The sequence below is a fragment of the Microcaecilia unicolor genome, chromosome 2, assembly GCF_901765095.1.
Source record: "Microcaecilia unicolor chromosome 2, aMicUni1.1, whole genome shotgun sequence".
Taxonomy (NCBI): Eukaryota; Metazoa; Chordata; class Amphibia; order Gymnophiona; family Siphonopidae; genus Microcaecilia; species Microcaecilia unicolor.
This window is the reverse complement of record NC_044032.1, coordinates 510,566,476-510,593,702: the sequence shown is the minus strand read 5'-3', so window position 1 is coordinate 510,593,702 and position 27,227 is coordinate 510,566,476. Positions and strand designations below refer to the sequence as shown.

The window sequence follows — 27,227 nt, the reverse complement described above, 5'->3', positions numbered from 1 at the left end:
GTATACGATTGTCAAAAATAAAAAGCGAGAAACAAATTAATTAGTAGTGTTTCTAGAAAACAAAAATGTTTTAACCTTTGTCTTAAATGCTAAACAATTTCTCTCTGTTTTAATACATAAAGGAAAAGAGTTCCACAATGGCACTCCCATAAATGAAAAAACAGAGTTAGCAATTTTTAAAAAGCTGGACATTCTTGAGAAAGGGCGGACATCAGTACATATAAGTGCATAAGTATTGCCATACTGGGAAAGACCAAAGGTCCATCGAGCCCAGCATCCTGTTTCCAACAGTGGCCAATCCAGGTCACAGATACCCGGCAAGATCCCAAAAATGTACAAAACATATTATACTGCTTATCCCAGAAATAGTGGATTTTCCCCAAGTCCATTTAATAATGTTCTATGGACTTTTCCTTTAGGAAGCTGTCCAAACCTTTTTTAAACTCCGCTAAGCTAACCGCCTTTACCACATTCTCTGGCAACGAATTCCAGAGTTTAATTACACGTTGAGTGAAGAAACATTTTCTCCAATTCGTTTTAAATGTACTACATTGTAGCTTCATCGCATGCCCCCTAGTCCTAGTATTTTTGGAAAGCGTGAACAGACGCTTCACATCTACCCATTCAACTCCACTCATTATTTTATAGACCTCTCCCCTCAGCCGCCTTTTCTCCAAGCTGAAGAGCCCTAGCCGCTTTAGCCTTTCTTCATAGGGAAGTCGTCCCATCCCCTTTATCATTTTCGTTGCCCTTCTCTGCACCATAATGTCAATTGATCTCACAAACGGGATGAAAATCCAAACAGAGAAACTGAAATTGTCTTAATCAGTAGCTCAGAAGTAAACCCATACAATATTTGAAAAAAAAAACAAGCAAACAGCTTTAAAAATAGCTCTTTCCCTAATAGTTAGCCAATGCAATTTGGCAATATATGATGAAACACTACTATCCAGCTTATAATTGAAAAAGAAAAATGCCTATATTGCGACCCAAATCGGGAGATAGATGTTTATCTCACAAAAATGAATAAAGCGGTATAATCGAAAGCCGAATTTGGACGTTTTCAACTGCACTCCGTCGCGGATGCGGACAAAGTTGATGGGGGCGTGTCAAAGGCGTGGTGAAGACGGAACTGGGGCGTGGTTATCGGCCGATCAGAGATAGGCGCCTTTCGCCGATAATGGAAAAAAAATATGCGTTTTTAGCGAGAATTTAGGGCACTTTTCCTGGACCCTGTTTTTCCACGAAGAGGGCCCCAAAAAGTGCCCTAAATGACCAGATGACCACTGGAGGGAGTCGGGGATGACCTCCCCTGACTCCCCCAGTGGTCACAAACCCCCTCCCACCACAAAAATATGCCGTTTCACAACTTTTTATGTTCACCCTCAAATGTCATACCCACCTCCCTGGCAGCAGTATGCAGGTCCCTGGAGCAGTTATTAGGGGGTGCAGTGGACGTCAGGCAGGTAGACCCAGGCCCATCCCCCCCCCCCACCTGTTACACTTGTGCTGGTAAATGGGAGCCCTCCACACCGCCCCCCAAACCCACTGTACCCACATGTACGTGCCCCCCTTCACCCCTTAGGGCTATAGTAATGGTGTAGACTTGTGGGTGGTGGGTTTTGAGGGGGATTTGGGGGGCTCAACACCCAAGGGAAGGGTGCTATGCACCTGGGAGCTCTTTTACCTTTTTTTTTTTTTTTGTAAAAGTGCCCCCTTGGGTGCCCGGTTGGTGTCCTGGCATGTGAGGGGGACCAGTGCACTACGACTCCTGGCCCCTCCCACGAACAAATGCCTTGGATTTATTCGTTTTTGAGCTGGGCGCTTTCATTTTTCCATTATCGCTGAAAAACAAAAACGCCCAGCTCACAAATTGTCGAATAAAACATGGACGTCTATTTTTCCCCAAAATTCGGTTCGGTCCGCCCCTTCATGGACCCATTCTTGGAGATAAACACCCATGGAGATAGACGTTTTTGTTCGATTATGCCCCTCCACATCTATTAAGTTTAAAAATCAATCTGGCTGTGGTATTTTGAACCAGTTGCAGCTTTTTGGAGTATTTAAAACTGATGCCCAAGACAAGAATGTTGCAATAATCTAAGGGTCTTTTACTAAGCCGCAGTGGCATTTTTAGCTCGCAGTAGAAATTAGCTGGCGGTAAAAGCCGAGACGCCCATAGGAATATAATGGGTGTGTCAATGTTTACCGCCAGCTGATTTCTACCATGAGCTAAAAATGCTACCGCTGCTTAGTAAAAGACCCCCTAAGTGAGGCAATGTTAACATTTGAATCAGTAAGGCAAATGCTTCCTGGTTGAAAAGAGATCTTATTAAATGCAATTGCCTTAATTTATAAAAAGTTTTTTTCCCAAAGCTGATTAATATAGAGACCAGAAGACAGAAAGGAGTCAAGAATTACTCCCAAGACTCTAGACTCAGATTCCAGAGAGAAAAAAACTATCATTAGACAGGGTAAGAGAAGTAAGGCTGCGGAGGGAGGTTCAGGCCTATTAGACATCAGGAATTGTAGTCCCCCCAAGGGGCTAGGAGGCCTTTGATTCAATCCAGTTGGCCTTTTAAATCTGCCATGTGAAGGGCCTCCAGAGGTGTTGGGGTATTTTGTGAAAATGGGCCCGTGTAACCCTTTTTGCATACTTGTTTTTCTGATTTTTGCCACTAATGAGTTGCTTTACATGGGTTTTACACTGGAGCAGCTCATTAACAGCAAATGGAAATAAATTTTGCAAAAGTGCACTTTGTGGGAAATGTCTGAAATTTGGACGTTTTGTGAGTTTCCAGGCACTTTGCATTATTTTTGCACAAGGTGCACTTCTGCAAAGTTACTTCATATTTTAGTAAATAAGAACCATGGCTTTGGTGATACAGGAAATGAGAGCGGGATCAGAGTCAGAGCTGAGAGCGAAGAGAAGGGAAGGCAGCAGACTCGCTAGGCTCTTCACTGCTGCTGCCGGGACCCCGGTAAGAGGGGAGAGGGGAGGGTAGCAGAGGGGGGTTGTCGATTTTGGAGGGGGGGGCGACGTGCACTTAGGGGGATGGGCGGGTGGAGGCATCGCAAGGACGTGTCTGTGAGACAGAGAGGAGGGGGGACTGGAACTCGGGGGAGGGACAGAGGGAAAGAGAAGGAGGGAGAGAGAGGGAGGGCCTGGAAATCGGAAGGGAAGAAAGGGGGCTGTGGGACTTGGAGGGGACAGAGGGAGAGAGTGAGGGAGGGAGGGAGGGAGGGATAACCTTGCTAGCGCCCGTTTCATTTCATACCGAAGCAGGCCTTTTTTACTAGTTTCACTATAAAATGTTTTATTACGGGGATTGTGTTGACATTATAAGCAGTATACTATGCCATACTTTGCATTGTTATTTGAAAATTTTTACTGCTGTAATTGTATTGCTTAGGTTTGATTTATTCTTACTGTACACTGCCTTTAGTGAATTCCTTCAAAAAGGCGGTAAATAAATCCAAATAAATAAATAAATAAATATTATGAATGCAACCTATGGGATCACAGACTCGTTTTTCAGGTGCACTCTTTTTCACAGTTTCTAGTTGGTATAATGTTACTGATACAAATTTCCTGGATAGTCATTAATCAAATATCATTATTTGTTCATTACCTATTGTTCGGAAAGGCTCCACCCAGAGCAGAACCATTCAGCATGGTATGTATTACCCCTGAGCTCTGCTTTGCATACTAAGAAAAAGAATAGCCCATCGTTACATTTGCCAATTTTACTACACACTTAGGTTAAACATTCCCTCTAACCCTAACCCAAAACAAATCAACCCCCCTTGTATATGTCTCTAAATACTGCTCAGTACCTGGGAAAAAAAGATGGAGTTAAAGAGCAGCTTAAATTAATACAGTAAATACTAGACTAGATTTACTAACAGACACTAGCTACACCTTCACTACACATTAATATATATTGTGTGTTATTTACCACACATCCCACATGTGGAAGAGTGGCCTAGTGGTTAGGGTGGTGGACTTTGGTCCTGAGGAACTGAGTTCAATTCCTGGCCCAGGCAGCTCCATGTGACTCTGGGCAAGTCACTCAACCCTCCATTGCCTGCCGCATTGAGCCTGCCATGAGTGGGAAAGCGCAGGGTACAAATGTAACAAAAATAAAAATTTTATGCAATGGGACCCAATTAGTAATAACACACATAATTGCATTAGCGTACAGTAACACACATAAGTAAATATAGTCCATAGTGTCCTTGCTCATGCTTCTTCTAACTGGAATATTTATGAACTGTTTTAAATAAACTTAAATATCACATTATACATGATGCTGAATGAATTTAAAATGTAGCTGCTGAATTATTGCATGACTTCTGTTTTTAAATGTAGCATTTAGCTAGGGTTATCATATTTGTGGAGACAAAACAAGAGGACACAAAAAATAATAATAAAATGCTGCCCTGCCCCCAGCCCCACACTGCATCCTGCTGCAAGTCACATTGTCCCCCCCCCCCCCCCCCCCCCCTCAAGAAAGCCAGATTCCAGAAGCGGTGAAAACACTGGTAAAAGTAACAGAAATGCATTTTCTTCCGTACTCTACTAGATACAAAATGAGCTGTATGTCGCCCTTCACTTCCATTCATAAGCAGCATGACCCCTTCTTCCCTCCATCCCCTTCTACCCATGTGCTGCATGTCCTCTTTTTCCCTTCCCCTTCTCCTTTCCCTTCCCTCCATGTATAGCATGACCCCTCTTCTCTCCCTTCCAGTAGCTTGTCCTCTTCTCTCCCTCCCTCCCTCCCATCCATATCCAGCATATGAACCCCATCCCCTCCCATCCCATCCAAGTGCAGTATTTCAACCCCCTTACAATCTAAGTGCAGCATATCAACCTCCCTCCCCTGGACTATCTTACAGCCCTGGTGGTCTAAGATCTCTTCGGGGCAGGAATGAACCCCACTCTTTCCTGCCCACTGCCGCTGCTTCTTTAAAATGGCTGCTGAGATTTCAAGCAGTGGCCTCGCAAGACTTCCACAGAAGTCTCAGAAGGCCATCGCTTTAATTCTCGGCAGCCATTTTAAAGTAGCAGTGACAACAGGCAGAAAAGAATGGGGTTCTTTCTTGCCCTGAAGAGGTCACTAGACCACCATGGCACATTACGGTAGGTTCAGGCGGGGGAGAGAGAAGGCCCGCCTGCCAACCAGCCCGTCCATCTGCCTGTCTGCCCATCCACCAGCCAGCTTGTCTGATCAGAAACCCAGACAAATGGGCAGGTTGGTAAAAACTGCCCGGATCCCCGACAATTCTCTGAAAAAGAGGACATGTCTGGGAGAATCCAGACATATAGTAACCCTACATTTAGCTCTCTTTCTGGTTTAGACAGGATGTTGATTTCCTTTCAGCCTTCTTAGTTTCTTAACACTGAAAGTAAAATCTAACATTCTGCCCCAGAGTTAACTTACTAATACAAATACAACTTCTGTCTTCCCAGTGAGCATCAGGGCAGGTTATTTTTATTAGTTTTTGGATGGTTTTGTGACGTCAAGGCTGAGACCAGCAGGAGCTGGGAGGCCGAAGGCACAGTAAATCCACCCATTCAGCACTTTCCTTTCATCCAATAAGTCTGTCCAGGCCAGAAGTTGCAGTTCTAAACTAGAAAGGTTTACATAAACTTGGATGATGCAGAAAACACTGGATATCATCAGCATTAACCAGATACAGTCAGTAGCACAAAAAATTAGTTCAAGAACTTACAGACTTACAGGGCGATTTTCTTAAGAACACTGCTTTGATAAAGGTTCTTGGTAAATGTTCTTTAGAGCTGTACTCTCTCTGGACTCCTCTTCTACAGAGAGCTGCTCTGCAAATCCCTTGTAAACTTAAGATGGGCTCTCTGAGCCTTCAAATACTAAATCCTTGGTAGACAGGATATTTCCCTGTTGGTTCCATTATCTTTGTAGGTATTGTATAATTATACTACAGCAAGAGGCCCTCACTGGATGCCCACCGGAAGGGTGGAAGGCTAGATTTTAGGACTCAGGCTGTAAAAATACCAGCTTGGTTTAAAAATCTATGACTGGCTGAGCAAGGACTTGCTTTTCCTGTAAGTTAATATGTGTCCCCGCTTGGGATCCATCCACTGGAATAGTGGTGGGTCAATTTACATACCTTAAACAGCTTAAACTGCTAAAAGGCACTGACTAGGCCTCATTAGAATTTGGTGTGACATTCAAAAGCAGTGCAAAAGCCAAGATCAAGGAATTGATGGCTAAAATCCTAACCCAGATCACAAAATGATATGAACCTAATATATCCAAATTTAGATATCTTAATAAAAAAGTTGTTTTGTTCATGTTTGGATGTTTGGATACCCGTATCTAAGGAAACATTTACAAAAAGGGAAGTTGCACAATAATTTGCAATAGCTAGAACAGATATTTTTAAATGTATTAAGGAACAAGTTGTTTACAAAAACGGAAGCACAGATGGGCACCTCAGAGGTTGTGCAATATTAAGAAAAAAAGTGTCCTGCCATAGACTTGTATAGTGACCAAATTGTATAAAAGCAGGATGCATGCAAGCCCTCGAGAGAACTTTTCTTCAACGCCTCGAAAGCAGCAGAGCTCCGGTCAGCTGAATCCAGAATTTGTCTGATGAATGTACCTGATTAAAGTCTGATATGCAAATAAACTCTTCATTCTAAATGATGGTTTGTGGGCTTCACTTAATGATGAAAGGCTGTAAGTACAAATGCTTTTGCTACATCAGGCTATCATTCGCTGCATTATATAACCTGTAGCCTAAATCCAGTTTGTCATAAGGCTGGTATCTATTCCTTGCCAGTGCTGAGAGGCGGACTAATGCCGATATTTGAGACCTAACGTCTCTCTCAGTGGCAATTTCTCTTAGAACTTCACAACCCCCTGATTACCCCAGTACTAGTGTTATTTAGAGATGGAGTCAGATTGAGGTCACTCTAGCCTTCTTGGGGGGCTCGGGACCCCCCAATTCTCAACATTGGTGACCCCTCCGTGATTCTAGCTCTTGACTAAAATTCTGTTGTTTTATTTCTTCTTCCCACCCTACGCTTTGTCTTTATTCCTCCTTTTTGAATCCTCGTTCTTTTGTTCTTACTATGTATTCAGTTCTTTGTTTTTGACTCCCTATGGATCTTCTTTATTCTTCTGTCAGTCTTACTCCCCTTCCCCGTCTTTTTCCCTGTTCTCCTTCACTCTAAGTTTTTCTGCCTCTACCTGTTCCTCTACCTGTGTCTGTCAGATGTTCTAAGAGCTCTCTTAGCTGTCCCGCTGTCCCTTCTTTCTTTCCCCCCCCCGTGCCCGTCACTGTGCTCTAGATTTTCCTTGTCACTTTCTCCTGTCCCTCATCAAACCTTTCTGCTTCCTCACTCTCTGATTTCACCCTTTCCTGTGATTAAGCCACTCTAGGCTGGGTGTGTTTCTGGGTAACACTGCGCGTTTAGACTGAAGCCTGTCTATACAGTATCTTTTCCTTAAAATCATTCTGCTTTCTCTGTTCTTATAACCACTCTTCAAAACCGATCACTCAAACCTGACAGCCCCCACCTTTTCACTTCTGCTTTCACTTGCCTACCGTTATGTATCTTATGAATGTCTACTAACCCTATTCTTCTGCTTTAATTTCACTGGACTGGCATATACCCTGGTGAAAAGTGCCCATTTGAGGGGTACTGGGAACTGGTATTCAGTCCGCTCCTTTTCTAACCCTTTCCTCTGGTACTCTTCTGTTTTTCTGCCTTCTTCCTCCGTTCTCTTATCGCTTTCTCCTTCTGCCCTGAGCTGGCACATTTGTTTTTCTGTTCTTGTCCTTTTGTGAGTCTGTCTAACGATTGTTAATTCTGACCCAATCGGGTGTTAGATTGAGTTACCTTTTACTGTCACTATGTTATCTGCAAGCTTCGCTTCACGGCACTCAGCGTCCTAGCCACTTATTGGCCTAATACTTTTGACTATAAAGGAGATGCCGGTTTCCTATACGGCTGTGGTTTTTCTTCGCACTTTATTTCTTTTCTTTATATTTTGCACTCATTTGCGGTCCCATTTCTTCCGATTCTTTAAGTCTCTCACTGACTCTCTCGCTGTACAAGTGCGTAGCTGCTTATCTTCCTCTTTTCTTCTGTAAGTGCCTGGCTTCTTGGGCTGTGCCCAATTCCTTCCTCTTCTCTGCACTTTCTCCCTCTCGTATATGCTAATCCTATTTCTAATAATCTTTTGTAATAATGTCTTGCCCTGTACTTTGTATTTGCCTCCGTTGGTTACTGCTACGGTTATTTTGCAAGTGCGTCTCATGCCTCGAGAGCTTGCTGTCCGTTCGTGTGCTGTAAACAGATTGTCACCATCTTCCGCTCTGATAACTCTTTCTCCCCCCCCCCCCTTCCTTCCTGTTATACAGCTTTAGGCTTGATAAACCACACTTATTTCCATGCCCGTCTGCATTGGAAACTCCCGTCTGAAACTTGCATGATATTATAACTCTCCACTTGAGAAGTCCCGGTCTGTATTCTATCTCTGTTCCCCGCAGCCACTTTAGATGCTTCCGGGTTTAATTTTCGCTGCATAGACCCCGTCTCTGCCACTTTCGGCACCTTTCTGCCATACTCACTATATATGAAACTGCTACTATGCTCTAAGCCTTCTACTTTTGTATTTTGTCTTTGCTAAAAGTCCCAAAAGTCCTGCACTAATCCTAACAGTTATCTGCGTTAAGCTCCCGTGGTTACTGCTTCTCTAAGTAAATTTGCCACAGCCTCGGCTGTAAGACTTTTAAATTTATCTCACTTCCACCTATACTTTCTCCTTGCAAAAGGTCTCTTGGCTACTATTTTCAGTTGTAATTTTAAATTTGTACTTGTCCTAGTAGCTGTTATCACACCCTTTTAATTTATAATTTGTTTTGGGACAATGTTATATTTTTAATTAATAATGCTTCAGATTTGTCATTTATTTTCCTTATTTATGTCTTGGATATGCTTTGGGCTCTCACTTTGACGCCCCATACTTGGGATACACCTCACGGCCCTCCTCTCTGATGCTCTACCGACTCTTGCACCTTTTTATTTTCTTCCCTGCCCTCCTCTCTGATGCTCTCCTCTTACATAATTTATTTATTTTCCTCCTTCCGATTGCCCCTCATATCAAAAGTAGTAACATTTAAATGTGTGGCCCTCCGTAGATTATTGTTATTATATTTAGAATTGATATTTTTAACAGTAATTGTGTGTGTCCTGTTAATATATGGCCTGGTTTTAGATCTATCACTGGAATTGTGATGGACAAAGCCACAGAGCCAAAAACACCAGAAAAAGTACTGATTAGGCCAAGCAAGTAACAAATGAATTAATATTTGAGAATCTGCAGAAAGCAGGTCTGAACAATGACTCAATTACACAAACAGGTACAATGTTCAAATAAAATATAGCAGCTGTAATGAGAGAAGGATGGATAAAATGGAAAAAAATGTGGCTCTCAAAATGGGGCTTGTTTTTGTATATAAATGTATAAAATGATACAGAGATCAGAAGATGTGATGAGAGGTGTTGCAAAAACAGTTTGTTCTAAAAACATGTTGACATAACCGGAAAAATGTGGCAACCTGTTGAAATAGATGGAACGGAAGGAGCTGGGTACAAATGCACAGATGGCAGGATGTGAAAGAATAACCGCAGAAATTGAGAAATAACTGACAAAAAATTGTACCCCTCCATAGACTTCTATGGAGAGGCAAGTGTATAAAAGAAGAGAGAATTTGGCTTAATTTGAGAAGTCGTCCTCAGCACTTCTCAGACGGCGGAGCGCTGTGCTATTGAACCCAGAATCTGTCCGATGTCTGTACTGAACTGAAACATTGGTAAGAATAAACATCTTTCTATCTGAAATCTATTTCTGTCTTCATTTTTTTCAAGTATTCCTTATTTTACTAACTAAACAAAACTAAACACGCACCAGACACTCAATTGGTGCATAAAATACTGATAGATTCTAACAGACTATATGTGGGAACATAAATGGCCCAGAATATATCTAGATCCAGAAAGACAGAAAGCAGTAGTTATGGGAATTAGTTTCGAATTGCGGCTGTTGATGCCTGCCCAGACCAGACCCCCATGGGACTGGGTGACAATGGAAGTAAGAAAAACAATTCAGAATCTTCTGGATGAACTTAGTACGTTCAATCCTCCATATGGAATAGCCCAAGGAGGACGAAAACGAGGTCAAACAAAACAGCAGCAAAACAGTCCGTTTTTGGATTAGGACAACCATATGCTGCACTTGTTTAGCTGTGAGGGGATAATTGACGTGATAACCCATTATGTAGTTTCATGATAACATGACTTTGTATGTTTTTTGACTCCGGAATCTAGCTTACGGCATTGTTTCTGCACGGCATGATTAATATGCACTTATTTCCTGTAGAACTGCTTGCCCGTAATTTTTCAGGATGCAAGGTAGACTTTAAACTACTGATTACCTCTGCGGTGAAAAAAAAACTTGGATTTTCATTTTTAGTTAAGATTGCAAGACTATGTTTGAGTTCTATAAATTAATGGTGTGCGGCATTGTTTTCAGTTCAATCATATCTTCAGTTTTCTGCAAGTTTAACCTTGTTTTATGGCACATTTTCTCACCATGCATGATGATATTCTTGTGTATTGGTACATATTATTTTAAATCACTTATCTTTTGATAATTCAGTTGCCGGTTCTCTAGCTTCTTTGTATGATTTACTTGATATTCCTATTTTGTTGTACGGCTTTTCTTCCTCTGATATGGGGAACATACTAAGTCGTTTGTTCGTTGGTTCGCTCTGCTTTTCCATCAAAATCATTTTTTTTCCCCTATTTGACATTTGCTTTTGTTCATTTCTAGCTGGTGTAATCTGAATTCACTTTTATTTTAAGGTTTCCTGTTGTTGACAATGCCGGCCGATGTCCTTTCTCCCAAACGGTGTATAATTTCATATATAATTGCTGAGGTTTTCCTGAATTTGTAGTTTGAAATGGGGCTTTATTGTGACATAATTAGGAAACATATCTTTACAGTTTGCTGTTTAAACACTATATAGATTATATCCTGCTCTCGTTATAAGCTAGGCACTATGCTGTCCCCGCCCATCAGCTACTATTGCTTGTACTATATATGGACATTTTACTGTTTGTGTTATACTGCACTAGATATGAGGAGATCTTATTCACTCTCTAGATAAGATTCTCATATACTTTGCATTTCCGATACTCATATAGTTCTGGTTTCTTGTGCTCTGTTTTAATGAAAGAAATATAAGTTACCGCCCCAGCACCCTACTATCGTGTTAGTTTTTTTCAGGATGCTTTTTAATACTTTTTAATCATCGGTGAGCCTGACTATATTATAACGTTATCTACAGGAAATACTGCACTTCCTCGCTTGCATTGTGGTTTTCGTCCTCCAAGTGCATACAGCCTGGACTGCCTTATTTTAAACACTTGTAATAATGAGCTAGGTTATAATATTTCCTGATGATTATTTCCACGTCCTGAGAATGACAATCACTTTTAAATAATATGGTTCTATAAAGAGTTAAATTGTGTAAGTCTTTATAACAAGTTTGATATGAACTAGGATCGAACACAGAAAGTCACATGAAATTACAATGGTTTATTGTTACATTAAGAGCTAGATAACCCCTTGTATAACTTATATGATAGTAGAAGTATTATGTACTATATAGCAACATTTCTTTGTTTTTACCTTAATAGATATGCATATAAAATATGTTTTACCTTTCCTGTTGAGAAGATGATGGCTGCGTGCCATGAGAATACAGCGTTGCTTCACTTCTTCAGTTATTTCCTGTTGGTTCTTTATAACCCCACCTTCTCTTTCCTTCTAATGCTGCAGCTGTTCTGTTTGTCATTATTTAGACATATCATTTCAGTCACTGATTAGTATGTATGTTTTATGCTGTATCATTGGAAGTTCTTGGTGTAAGAATCACATGTTTTAATTTGTTTTTTTCCCCTTTCATCTGTTTAGCCACAAAAGCTTCCTGCCATCGCATTAGGGTTTATTTTATTTACTATGTTCCTTTTCTGAGTGTATGGGTATTAATTTGTCATATTTATGGGTATTAACCTGTCATATTTGCACCATGATTCTGGCGTCCTGTTTGAGAATTTATTATAATATATGCTTCTCTTATATTTTCCTGTTTAGATGCTACTTCCAACCTATCCGGTACCCGCCCCAAAAGCATTTAATATGTATTTGCCTTTATTCCATTTATTCTAGGGGTATAGCTCTGGACTACACATGTTACAATGCCTTTCTTGCCTTTTGTTGAAATCGGTGTTCCAGTTACATATATGGTTATCCCCTGTTATTCTTATTATAGTATGTAGTAGTTTCATGTCTTGTTTAAAGTCTATATTTTGTTTCCATATACAGCTCCCAACCTACCCTTACAGCTTATTTTTGCCTTACATTACAAATTAGGTAGGCCCAGTTTTTATCATATAATATGTACGCTTATCTTTCCTAAATAGTTTTCTTCTTTTACTACAGGTATGAATGAATTTATTTGTACTGTTTGCCCTTGTATTGCAGGCTTTCTTATTGTTACTGTTCCGCTCTAATGCTTTTGAGTTTCCTTCTCCTGGTTTGTTGAGTGGAAAATATATTGTCTAGTGAATGATGAACGTGGAATTTTTCACATTTTTTGTCCTGACTAAGGTGTTCCAACTAAAGGCTCTTTTTATGACTGTGCCTTCCCCGAAGAGCTTACATTTGTTTTGTTTTGCTTTGGAATATTTCGTTTTTCTCTCTATTTTTCTACCACTTCTATAGTAATTTTCAGGGGCTTTTCCCTGGGACATACTATACTTTTATTGTTTTCTTATATACCAGTGTCATGCTATAACCATTGGTTTTGATACCGATGTCCGGGACTTACATCCATTTGAGGGCCACAAATCCTTCAATGGATGACGGTATCTCAATTATTAGATTTAAAGCAGACTTCCATTCCATTTTCGGAGTGGCCTGCGGATTCGGCATTATTGCCCACATATGAGTTACCTAGTACAGATGAGCGTGGGAGCAATATAGAGACGTCTGAAGCTTTTCGTTGCGAGTTTGGACTAGTTGACTAGGGCCTTCCAATATTTTTGAGGGGCTAGTGGTAACAGAGAAAATTCCTAATCTTTCAATGTATTAGTAGGGCTAGTGGTAAGAGAGAAAATTCCTAGCCATGGTTAATTGTAACAGTGAACATTCCTAACCTTTCAATGTTTTACGATGGTTAGTGGTAAGAGAGAAAATTCCTAACCTTAGGTCCATTGGAAGGGTTAGTTGTAAAAGAGAAGATTCCTAATCTGCGGAGATCCAGTGGACCGCTGCTCTTCGACTCAGAAGACCTTATTCGCTGGTTTTTTGGGTTCTTTTTGGGAGTGGTTGCAATGTCCCTTTTTGGGGGCTCTATCATGGGCTGGAGCCCATGGCCGATCGTAACCGGGAAAATTCTTGGCAGGCAGTAGAAACCGGGATTTATTCCTGTCTCTAGAAGCACACTCTGGAGAGCAGTATTTATTAATTTGGGATAGAGTAGTATACATATATAATAGCTGACAACACTTACTCTTGTACAATTTTCTTTAATTCCTCCTTTAACTCTCCTTTCATCTTTCTTACATTGTCTGTTTATTTAACCTGCGGCAAAAGCATTGAGCTTTCCGCCAATTCGTAATTTTTATTTTGGGTCCCTTTGTTGGAGCACATTAGCAGATGTGTGAGTATGATTGTGTTATGTCTCTGCATGTTTTACTATCAGAATAATTATTGCATGTTTTTGTAAACTGTTAGCACATTATCATTTCTAGGTCTCCCTGCAATCTGTGAAGCTGCCTTTTCAACCACTGACCTTGGACTGGTCAATATATATTATTATTAATCTAGTTCATTTTTCTATAGCATGTTACAGGTCTGAAGCTTATTTGTAGACCACCTGCTCATTAGGTCCCGTCATTATACATATTGGGTGATGTTGTTCACTACCCGTTATATCATATCTTCCTCTCCGCACTGGTGCTCTAACATCTATTCAGATCTCTGGTAAGGACTTTCTGAAATAAACCTTTCTATTTTGCGGTTGACCTCCCTATACCGAGAGTTCGGAAGGGCATAGTGATCCTGCCAACTGTTCTCTTTCTCAATTGATTTTCTACGCTGGAAATTACATTGCATGAATCGTGAGTATATTTTCATTTATTGTATGTGTTACTATTAAGCTTGCCTTTGTATACTTTCATGTCCTGTTGGATTAGCTCTAATTTAAATGTTTTATTTTACCAAATTTAGGATTAAGATTTTGTCCTCAATACAGAGGGACCTCTTTATGTGGGACAATAACTGTGTCTGTGCATGAGTGTGGTTTTCCTTTTCTGTCTGTGTGCTGTGACTTATGATTGGCTACTGGAATATTTATTTTTATATTTTTTGTTTTAAAACCGTAAAGAATTGCTTAACCGTGCACAATTCCAATGATTGGTTTTGAACTACATTTGGAAATATCTTGCTTCCTCTTCTGAGTTTTAAGTTTTCTACTTATCAGGATTAGGTTACTATTTTAATTTTATGCCTATATGTTCCCATGTGTCCTGTGATAAATGGCATAAATTTCCCCAGCTAGTTATTAAGGAATCATTTCTTTAGTTTTAAATTAGTGCTTTAAGGTTACTCTGCGAGATTACCTATCAACTGCAGTGGTAGTAAATCTCAAAGGAGTGTTTTTTTTCCAGGATAGTATGTTGTTTCATTTAAGCAATGTTTGTTTGATTTGTGACGTGATGTTAAATACCTGATTGTTTTTGACTTCTGGTAAATTGCTTTCACTAGAAATGCAAGCACTTTTTAGTTTTAATTTTATAGGTGTGCGTCCGTGTATGTGTTCTTTGAAAATTGCATAATTGTTTCAGATATTTCCTATGAAAGGTTCTATATTATATGCCATCTAAAACACTATTTATTTGTGACGATGTTTACAATAACTAGTGCTGATGTTCACTTCTTGGATCTCTATTGGAGATGTGTTCCGTAAGAATGAATTAACTGTTTTAATTTTTTCTTTTCACGTCTTATCTACAACTTTCAAACTTCCTTCCCTGCCTCTTAAAGATTTATAGTTTTAAGATATATTATGGTATAGAGTTCCAGTATTTCTGGTTCTCAATAGGGTTTAGAGATTAACCCTTGCATAACATAGCTGACTGGTAAATCAGAACTAAAGAAATTCAGGTTGCTATTATTTTAGAGCTATGTTCAGATAAGACTAGCTACAGTTGCCAAATTTCCTTTTTATTGAGAACCGTACCTCTGGAAGCAGATAAAGTAATAACCTTCTTTTCCTTTTTTTTCCTGTCCTGAAGTATTAATTCTATGAAGACTAATCACACCAGCATGAAGTTTTAATACGAAAACTTAAACTTACAGTTTTCGTCTGATGTATAGTCCTATTTTCAGTCACCATAATATCCACTGCTTGCATTGAGCAGTAAACACAAATTGGACACAGGAAACACCGTTATTTCGTGATTTCCTTAAGACCGAATAACAGAAATTAACCCTTGTAGTTCTTATTTTATCTAAAGTTCATCTTTCCAAATGCTTTGAACTCAGTATATGATACAGGAATTCATTACGTGTTTCACATTTTTAATAACTAGATGGGTTTTTCTATGATTCTGTGTTATCCTTACAACTCTTTGTTTAGAATTCTAATTTACAATGTAGGTTTACAAGCTGTTCCATTTATCATACTGGTCCATATGAACATATCCTACTGGTCAATTTATGGCTTTATTGCATTAATAAAAATTGTTATTCTATCTTTGATTTTTTGGAAATGCTCCTGCTTGTCTCCTACTTATAAATTGGCTCCTACTCTGTATTTAAAATATACTCTAAATTGTAAATTGATTCCTGGGAATATATAAGCTTATTTTTAGCTATCCCTCTGAATGTGAATCTTGATATGCTGTCATGATTTAGGGCCCAAAATTGTGAGAGCATAGAAAGGATCAGTTTAAAATTTAATATAATTTTTATTTTCCAAATTGACTCTGAGCTATTACAAAGGACTATAGGTTATTGTCCTTCTCATTTGACCTATTTAAACCTTGTAAAGGTCACGTGAGGAGGCCTCATATAAATATATAGTTATTACATTTCTGATATTGGCTTTTCTCTATCTCTCTACATATCATATTAAAAGGCTGTTGTATTTTCCTGAAGCAGACTCTGACCGCAGTGTTTCCTCAGACTCTGCTGACTTCCTGTGCCAGCAAACTCTAATCTGCAGAGGAAAAATTGTTTTCTACTTGCAACTTATGAGTTTATATATTGAGACTATGCTCCACCTATTGGAACCCCAAGGAACTAACAAGGCATTCTTTGACTTTTCTTTCTAATGCTCCTGTGCTAAGATTTAACTACTAGGCATTACTCGTATCTCATCTGTATTTATTAAGTCCTGTAGGTTAAGTGAAGACTGCAAATCCAATTCCTGACCTACCGCCTCTATTCCAGTTTGGTACTTCTACTACAACTGACCTCTGACAAGACAAAGAAGCGCTACCTTCTCCAATGAGAATTTTCTTTTGTCCAGATGATGTCATTAACTTAGACCTTCTTGGTTATGCTCTTAAATATTCTGCTGTATTAAATATTTTTGCAGGCTCATCTTTTCCAGAACTTACATGACACTTTACATATGAGCTCTCTGTTACAATAGACAGCGACCGTGATTCCAGAAGATACTTCCAACCTGGACTAGTTATGAGTTTTAAATTTCTGCACATTAGTCTTCTGCTTTGATTATGACTATTTTCTAAGCTACCCTTCTTTCTGGATCATCTAACTCATAAGTCCTGCTGGCCTCCTGCAGCTGAGGGCTCAACCCTTGGTGAATGGTAGTCATCGCAGGTGAAGATTCCATACCTACTGGCCATAGATTGCAGCGCATTATCCGTGCCTTTAGACTATTTTTGTTCACCATATTTTTGACCCTCCATACATCAATAACTTGAACAATCAATTTTATTATTGTTAGTTTATTTGTACTCTTTTTGTTTGTTCCATATATTTTACCATAGTTATTTGATCATCTCTTTGTAATAATTACCAATCTGTCTCGCACATTATGCAAGCCAGAAGTGGGGATATATTATGCAAATCCCAATTCCAAATCCCAAGTAAAAATTAACTTGAAGCTCTGATCCTTACCTATTTATGTAAATTGGTTTCCCTTTTGTTTTAGCACTTAATTAGCACTGTTTTCTCCATGTTTACATTGTCTTTCATTTCTTTTGACATCTATATATTATTTGATTCTTGATGGACTGATTATGATTGTGCATGCCTAGAAAAAAGACATGGAAAGATCCAAGTTTGTACACCACAAGTACGTCTTCAAGATCTATCCAGGCCCAAATGATGTTAGATCCCCCAAGGTTGTGGCAATAATCTTTACACCTTGCAAACTACTGGATCACAAGTTTTGGGTCCATGTGAAAGATATACGGGTTTACTCAGCCGTAGAACCAGATGTTACCAGCCTACCCATCTCAAGACCAGCCACTTCCTTCAGCAGGCCAGCCTGAAAACCCAGATCTCCGTCCAGATTCTTCAGCGCTTCCACCGCCTCAACCATGATTGATGAAAGAGACTTTAGAACTGATACTTAATTTGAGAATTACTGTTGCTGTTTATGGACATTATAGATTCATATTTTGTTTTATTTTCAGTTTAGCAGTAATCCTGTCTAGATATTGAAAAGGTTTTATTTTTATTTTCCCATTATTTCCTTTATTGTTCTAATTGCTTTTCTAACAGTTTTCCCGTTATTTCTGTTTATGTAATTGAAATTGAAGTTGACATTGCTCAGATACAAGGGTAACATCAAACCCTAATACTGGCTATGATATCATAATGTAGGTATAAACTCTGTTAGTATCAACCAGTTATGCAATTGTTTAACTTTGGTGTAGGCTTACTTAAGCTGCATGTCTTTCTGTAGGTTTGACTAAGCTCCAAGTGGGGTAACGGATATATGAAATGCTTCCCATACTTCCAGGTTATTATGCATATGTCAAGATCCATGCATGACCTTTGTTAATATAAATTTTTCTATGATTGACCCTTTTTACTGTATGAGGCAACCTCATACTTGCTATCCACTTTTTAGTGCTCATGATTGGATGCTAATGATGAGTACTGGTAAGGTCCAGGAATTCCGACCTGTTTAAGGATTCTGAATACCTACAATCTGAATACTAACCGTATATTTGTTGAGCCACCATAACAATGCTTAATCAAAACCACTATTTCTTCCGAGGACCACTGAGATAGATACATTAGATTATCTCCCCATGCACTATGCAACAGATGCAATAGAAGCCATAGAAAGACCTGAAAGTATTTATTAGTATGATCCACCTGAAATTGCTATTACCCGCATACCTATACTTCATGGGATTTTGTAGATGAACTCATGGATTTGTTCCATTCATAAAACCTTTCTCACTACAGGTTTGAGTAAGTCTCAAGAGAGATGACATCAGGATTAAGCCCAAGGGGTTGGGTAATATAAAGGGAATTCCATATGCCTAAAAATATACCACCTAAGAATGAAGTTTTCTGTCTTGCATAATATCTGCTAGCAATCCATAAGAGTAAAACTCCCCCTCTCGTTTGATAGCTTACCACCTTCTGGAATGGATGATGACAAGTTTGACGAGGGGTGACAAGTGGGGAATGTATAATTATACTACAGCAAGAGGCCCTCACTGGATGCCCACCGGAAGGGTGGAAGGCTAGATTTTAGGACTCAGGCTGTAAAAATACCAGCTTGGTTTAAAAATCTATGACTGGCTGAGCAAGGACTTGCTTTTCCTGTAAGTTAATATGTGTCCCCGCTTGGGATCCATCCACTGGAATAGTGGTGGGTCAATTTACATACCTTAAACAGCTTAAACTGCTAAAAGGCACTGACTAGGCCTCATTAGAATTTGGTGTGACATTCAAAAGCAGTGCAAAAGCCAAGATCAAGGAATTGATGGCTAAAATCCTAACCCAGATCACAAAATGATATGAACCTAATATATCCAAATTTAGATATCTTAATAAAAAAGTTGTTTTGTTCATGTTTGGATGTTTGGATACCCGTATCTAAGGAAACATTTACAAAAAGGGAAGTTGCACAATAATTTGCAATAGCTAGAACAGATATTTTTAAATGTATTAAGGAACAAGTTGTTTACAAAAACGGAAGCACAGATGGGCACCTCAGAGGTTGTGCAATATTAAGAAAAAAAGTGTCCTGCCATAGACTTGTATAGTGACCAAATTGTATAAAAGCAGGATGCATGCAAGCCCTCGAGAGAACTTTTCTTCAACGCCTCGAAAGCAGCAGAGCTCTGGTCAGCTGAATCCAGAATTTGTCTGATGAATGTACCTGATTAAAGTCTGATATGCAAATAAACTCTTCATTCTAAATGATGGTTTGTGGGCTTCACTTAATGATGAAAGGCTGTAAGTACAAATGCTTTTGCTACATCAGGCTATCATTCGCTGCATTATATAACCTGTAGCCTAAATCCAGTTTGTCATAAGGCTGGTATCTATTCCTTGCCAGTGCTGAGAGGCGGACTAATGCCGGTATTTGAGACCTAACGTCTCTCTCAGTGGCAATTTCTCTTAGAACTTCACAACCCCCTGATTACCCCAGTACTAGTGTTATTTAGAGATGGAGTCAGATTGAGGTCACTCTAGCCTTCTTGGGGGGCTCGGGACCCCCCAATTCTCAACAGTATGTTGGGACTTTCCTTAGGTCCCCTTCCTGCTTTTTCAGGCTGATATTACTACTACTCTTCTACTTTGTCTCCTGTGAAGGCAGTGATGGTAGTCCGTTCCCTATGCAGATTCTACCAGGAATCAGTGCAGAAGCGGATGGGCTCTGTTACTGTTTCTGTGCTCCTTTGTTTCCTCTATACCAGTCACTAGCTTCCCTTGCATATATGGTGCAGTAGCCAAGCAGCAAGAACCAAAGAGAGAGCTACTCCCACTGGGTATTTACACCAACAGTTTCCCTCCACAGGGTGTCTTCTCCTACCACTGTAGACTGCAGGCAGGAGAGCTGCCCTCTGTTCCAAAAGCTAAGTCAAAAAGTCACATACCTATTCCTGATAAAGTCACTAGAGGTCTCTACTGAGCAACTTATAGATGAAGAACTTGAATGCCTTCTATACAAGGATTCAGCTCCCTGACTCTGAACCAATAAAAAAATCAAGTATTTCCTGTGTAGGAATGGCCAGGCAGACCCCTCTTTGAGGGTGTTATCTGGGACTACACAAACAGTAAGATGATGTGACCCGTGATGGAGGGGGAAGAATTCTCTACAAGGCACTCAAGCTTACAGATCTCTTACGGTACCTGGTTATTGTGCTTGGGCCTTCTCTGTAGGAGTGCTCCCAGAAATAAGTCCATTCCACACATGGTCAAGAAACTAACTCCAAATTTAACAGTAGCCCGATATAATCAAACTTCAGGAAGAGTCAACACATAATTTTTTTCTACAGATGTACAGTAGTATATACAACAGCTTTACTCTCATTCTCAAGAAGTCTTGATTTTCCTTTGCATGCCTATCACACACTCCCTTGTAGGCTCTACAGGCAAGTTTCTGACACCCTAGCTGTGTTAGCTGAAATAGGATCCTCTTCCCTTATGGGTTACAGGAGTATCTCTTGGGGACTACATCTGTTGCTGCATCCTCTACTCTGTTTAGCTATCAGGGGACCTCCAGGAACCCATCCCATTCTTTTTCTTTTGTTCCCCCCCCCCCCCCCCCCTTGACAGTTTAGAGACCCACTGGCTTGTCCAGCGTTCAGGCCAGCTTGGTCAAAAAAAGGAACCCATCAACATAGCTGCCTCCACACTGTACTTGGGGTGTTTGCTGAATGGGTGTGAGAGCCAAGTCAGAGCATCCAAGTCAGCTTACAGATTTAAATAGCTTCTTTCAATGGAACAGAATCTACCTCTAATCCAGGTCCTGCTACCTAAACACAACAGGCAAGGCAGGTTGGCTGGATTCTCCAGGCCAAGTAGTTCCCTTCACTATTTCAGTCTCAACAATTATTCTCCGTCTGTCTTGCAGGGTTGGGTTGGGCATCATAGCTGCTCTAAGGAAAATGACTAAATGTGGACTCATGCTGATTCCAGGGCACAGACTTCCTGGCAACACCAAGCAAGTCTCAAAATTAAAAGTTAAACACTATGCTTTAGTGACACCTGAGTCACACCTGATCCAGTCAAGAGAGTTAATATAGATAGCTGAGGGCATAGGCACCCCATATAAGAAGCTTGGGAAGGCTAGGCCGCTCCAGTCCCTACTACTACCCTCCCCCCCCAACACCCACTGCTGCCACCTGCACCAGGGTCACTGCCTTTCCAGGTCTGCAATGGCAACAATCAGAAATGATGTGTGGGCCCACTGATCTGTGCACACCACTGCTAGCTCTACTGGTCCCACCTTCTCTGATGTAGACTACCAGGTTTTGGAGGGCAGGACTGACAAAGTTAGCAGCAGCTAGCACAAAGTGGTGATCCTTTGCATCTTCTGTTTTTAGCTGCCACAGACCCGGTGGTAGGACTGTAAAGTGGATGTATTTAAATTTCCTTCCCAAGGGCTGGAGGAGGTTCAAATGGTATGTTTTTAGATCATTTTCTTCTGAAAACAGGTTTGTGAGGTTTCCTCAGGGCAGAGGTGACTAACTAGCTGGTCTAAGCCTAGTTCTGAAATGACTTGGTTAGGTGAGACTGGTAAAATGGTGGCAAAGGGTCTATTGCCCTCTTCCATTTTCTTTTCGCAAATTCCATTTTTGCCCCTGAGAGGTTTTGAAGTTTTCACAGCTGACAGTAGGTTCTTCTCCCTTAGTAAATGAGCAGTGCTGCTGTGCTGATAACACATACTCTTAAACTCAAAATAGATATAAAAGGGGACATAGTCACAATAAAAGAACCATTACATTCACTGATAGAACAGGAGAGGAAGGAAGCCAAGAATAAAGTTCCCAAGAGGGAAAAATAACACCACATAAGTGTAGCAGAGGTCAAGCCTGGTGAACCATGTACCTTCTCCTCCTGCCCTTTGGCAAATATATTTACTTCCAGCCTTTTATTCAGTTTGTACATATTTATTCTGGAAGATCTTTCTTTTTCCTGACTGAAATCTGTAAACACAGTAGCTCTCCTGTTCATTTACCATCTACCCTGTTTATCAGATGTTTAATATATCTGTGGTTTGAAAGCATGCCTTGATAATATCACATATTGATGCCACCTAACACCAGCCTGGCTAGAGGTGGCCAACCTCGCCCTTCATCTGGTACCCAGCCCAAAGGACAATCATTTTCATCCACCAACTGGCACCAGACCAGATGGAGAGAGACCCCACTTTCCTACTTTGTCTTAACTTTCAGCAGAGGTGGCAGTGAGTAGGGGAGCAGGCAGGAGAGATAAAACAGAAGATAATGGGTGGCACTGGGAAAGAGAGAGAAAGAGGGGCAATGCTGGATGGCAGGGAGAAGAAAGAGAGTGACAGAGAGAAGATGCTGGGAGGTGGGAGGGGGTAGGAGAGAGAGAGAGAGAGAGAGAGAGAGAGAGTGTAAAAAGATGCTGGATGGAAGAGAGAGAGAGTGAAAAGTTAGGGGAATGGTAGGCCAGGGTGAAGGAAACAGATGGAACGCTGTATGTTGACAGATACAAACTTAGTGTAGTGGACCACTCAGATGTTGGGGCTGAAGTTTATCCCAGAGGCAGGTACATAATAATTATAGAAAGATCTATGGCCAAAATGTATTTCAGTACTCCCACTCTCTCTCTCTCATGGCACTAGTTGCCTGCATTTAGAGGGTAAAAAGATGCCCATTTGTAAATTATTTTATAAAGAATGTGGAGGGGCATTTTCGATATGACGTCCAAATCCAATTGTAGATGTTTTGGTGAAAATGTCTAAAATTCTCATCCTGAACATAGCAATTTTTGAACCAGAAAAACATTTAGTTTTTAGTTACGAAAGTTGCTAATTTCTAGACGTTTTTGTACTCGGTATGTAGGGATGATTGTGTGGCACCATTCCTAGTGGCCACACAGACATTCCAGCAGAGCAGAGAGGCAGCCTAGTGATCAGTGCAGGGGACTTCACATAAAAGGACCCAGGTACAGTACTGTGAGCCATCCAGGAAGACCTAACAATTTATGATATCTAACTGTACACCACTACAAAAGCCCTCAGGTCTACAGATGTCTCCTATCTATAGATACAATTGATATTTTGTGGCTTTTGGAAGGCTCACAATTTCCAGCACAAATATACTAGTTAGAGTGGGATATGGACCTGGTTCTCTACAGTCCTCTGCACTGACCACTAACATACTCCTGGGACCAGCATCTTGCTCTAATAAGAATGACCATAATATCTGAAGCTGTCACAGAACCTGGTATGTACTGTCACATCTTTGAGGGGTGGGAGGGGGTCAATGACCACTAGGGGATTAAGGGGGGGGGGGGGCTCATGCCTTAATCCCTCCAGTGGTCAGCAGATCAGTTAGGGCACTTTTTTGTGACTTAGTTGTGATTGAAACAGGTACAGATACAAAATATCCCAATTTTTCCCCTAGACGTTTTTATCTTGTTCTATTATCCTGGGAAAATGTCCAAATTCTGGGCCCACCCAAATCTTGCCCACAACATACCCCCAAGCGAGTTAAATGAACTGCGGCGAAATCTGTCCCAATTCTGAGTTTCAAAAATCCCATGAAAAACGTCCATCTGGCGCTTTCTACTGCTTTTGAGACATTTTTTCTCTTTTGAAAATGAGCACCATAGGCTCTTATGTGTCATTACAAAACACTAGTACAAATCCTGTAGAAACCACAGGTAAATTGAACCTACATACATTTATACCAGCTCAAGAGCAGGTGTACATGTACACATGTACCACAGACACAATCGCACATGTATTATAATTTACACATATAAGCTGTGACTCCATCCGGACTCCGCTCAAACTCCACCCCGGAACACATTACTTTTACGTGTGGGATAGTTTTATAAGAAGCATTATACATGCATATATTAGCATATAAGTGCAAAAATGACTTTAGAAATTTACCCCTATGAGGTAATTTATAAGCAGCCACCTAATTTTGCGGAGTAAGAGCACATGTAAATGCTGGTAGCTTAGGGGTCCTTTTACTAAGCTGCAAGAAAAAGGGCCCTGCGGTAGCAGTGAGGGCCATTTTTCCTGCGTGCCAGGGCCCTTTTTACTGCAGTGGGTAAAATGCTCCTCCCCCCAAAATGGCCACCCGGTTAAGATAAGGGCTCCCGCAGTAACCCGGCGGTAACTGGGTAGTGTACGGCGATGTCCGATTACTGCTGGGTTAGTGCTGCTCTACAAAACAATTTCCTGAAGCGCCGGAAATGGCAGATGGTTGAGACAGAACTACCGCCGGCAGCCACATTGTTCCAACATAGCATACGGTAAGCCTGTGTTGGGCTTACTGCCGCTTTGTAAAAGGGCCCCTCAGTTATGTATACACATAAGTAACCATTTACCCATGTAAATGGCCTCTTCTAAAATTTAGATTAGTGTGTGATTTTCATGGCATGTACTTTCACTGTAAACATGCAGTTGGATAGACTGCAGTTGGTTAGACCGGATATTCAATGCCGGGCTGTATCCGGTGACCGGCATTGAATATCCAGTTTCATTTTTTAACTCAGCAACTTAACCGGTTAAGATGATATTCAGCACTAACCTGTTAAATGCTTAGTAGTTAAAGGCAGGCCTGCTATAAATGCGGCCTATTTTAACCGCTAAACATAGCTGGTTTGGCGCTTAATATCCGCGCCTAACTGTCTATCCACCTTATAATCGAAAGAGAAAAACGCCTAGATTTCGACCCAAATCGGGAGATAGACGTTTATCTCACAAAAACGAATAAATCGGTATAATCGAAAGCCGATTTTGGACATTTTCAACTGCACTCCGTCGCAGATGCGGACAAAGTTGATGGGGGCGTGTCAGAGGTGTGGCAAAGGTGGAACTGGGGCATGGTTATCGGCCGAGGAGAGATGTATGCGTTAGGGCGATAATCGAAAAAATAAAGGCGTTTTTAGCGAACATTTAGGACACTTTTGTTGGACCCTTTTTTCACACGAACAGGTCCCAAAAAAGTTCTCTAAATGACCAGATGACCATCGGAGGAAATCGGGGATGACCTCCCCTGACTCCCCCAGTGGTCACTAACCCCCTCCCACCACAAAAAAATGATGTTTCACAACTTTTTATTTTCACCCTCACATGTCATACCCACCTCCCTGGCAGCAGTATGCAGGTCCCTGGAGCAGTTGTTAGGGGGTGCAGTGGACTTCAGGCAGGTGGACCCAGGCCCATCCCCCCCTACCTGTTACAATTGTGCTGCTTAATGCTTATTAGTCGTCCAACCCCCCCAAACCCACTGTACCCACATGTAGGTGCCCCCCTTCACCCCTTAGGGCTATAATAATGGTGTAGACTTGTGGGCAGTGGGTTTTGAGGGGGATTTGGGGGGCTCAACACACAAGGGAAGGGTGCTATGCACCTGGGAGCTCTTTTACCTTTTTTTTTGTTTTTGTAAAAGTGCCCCCTTGGGTGCCCGGTTGGTGTCCTGGCATGTGAGGGGGACCAGTGCACTATGAATCCTGGCCCCTCCCACGAACAAATGCCTTGGATTTATTCGTTTTTGAGCTGGGCGCTTTCATTTTCCATTATCGCTGAAAAACAAAAACGCCCAGCTCACAAATTGTCGAATAAAACATGGACGTCTATTTTTTGCGAAAATACGGTTCGGTCCGCCCCTTCACTGATCCGTTCTCGGAGATAAACGCCCATGGAGATAGACATTTTCGTTCGATTATGCCCCTCCTCATCACACTATACAGTCAGTTAACAGCTAGCCACTAACCACAAATATTCAGCGGCAATAACAGGTTATCTACTGATGAATATCCGCAGTTAAGCGCTAAAACTCTATTTAACCAGCCAGGAGCCATTCCTGGCCAGTTAAATAGTTTTGAATATCAGCCAAATAATAGATCTCATTTAAGAAGTGGGAAGAGGTTGTCACTAGACTTTCCATCTATGAAGAACATTAATTGTAAACTTATTACGGAGCGTTCTTTTGATTTCCAGAGTATTCGGTTCTGAAACAGTAGTCCAGTTCAACTTCGTCAGATCACTTCATATATTTTATTCAGAAAAGCTCTTAAAACTTACTTGTTTTTAAGAGAAAGAAAGTGATTTATACTTATTTGACTGGAAATTTTTGCAATTCCCTATGCTTTTACAAATGTTAATGCATAGACTTTGCGATATGTGTTGCAAATTCCTTCTAATGTGAAGCTTCTTAGTTGTAATCCGCGTGTGTAGTGTAAGCTAAAGGCGGAACAGAAGTCTGTAAATTCAATACAATTATAAATTTCCTTTATTTATTCATGTACATATGGAAAGTTCGCAATAACATTTACACCAACCATCAAGCTGATGTAAACATTAGCACCTATATGTACTGTACTTGTGTCTGTACTGTACATGTGTACTTTCATACATCTTATTATTTTATAAAATCAACTTGGTGTGTACTTGACTTTACAAAATAGGAGTAAAATAGGTGCATGAAAATTCACATTATCTAGATGCAGCTTTATAAAATTACCCTCTACGTGTCTATTTCAGTTTAAGGGGCCCTTTTACAAAGCTGTAGCATAACGTGGCCTTAGCATGCCCTTACATGGGTCTGTGCCATGGGCTCAGGTGATTTTTTCTGCAGCTGGAAAATAGCTGATTTTCCATTTCTGGCATTGATGGTCACATGCCAATGTTGCCATTAGCACATGGCCATGAGCGTGTGGGCCCTTACCACTACCCACTTTGTAGGTGATATGGACTCACATACTAATCAGCACGAAGTTATGTTGACATGCTGATTAGCATATAAGCACCCACTCTCCATCCCAGATACTCAGCTAAAAAAAAAAAATATTTTTTAGCATGTGGTTTAAACACACATTTGGAACTTACTACAGGATGCCTCAGAATGCCCTCCCGTAAGCCCTTTTAAGCTGTGGTAAGGATGT

General features: G+C 40.7%; 1 protein-coding gene across 3 annotated transcripts in view; it reads right to left on the bottom strand.

The window, feature by feature from the left end:
* The window catches only part of BST1 (bone marrow stromal cell antigen 1), a 127,409-nt gene that overhangs the window by 8,096 nt on the left and 92,086 nt on the right, over positions 1–27,227 (bottom strand). For all 3 annotated transcript variants that reach the window (XM_030191208.1, XM_030191209.1, XM_030191210.1), the window contains exon 6: positions 3,633–3,709. In XM_030191208.1, the coding sequence (XP_030047068.1) occupies positions 3,633–3,709 (77 nt within the window). The remainder of the gene's footprint in view (positions 1–3,632; positions 3,710–27,227) is intronic.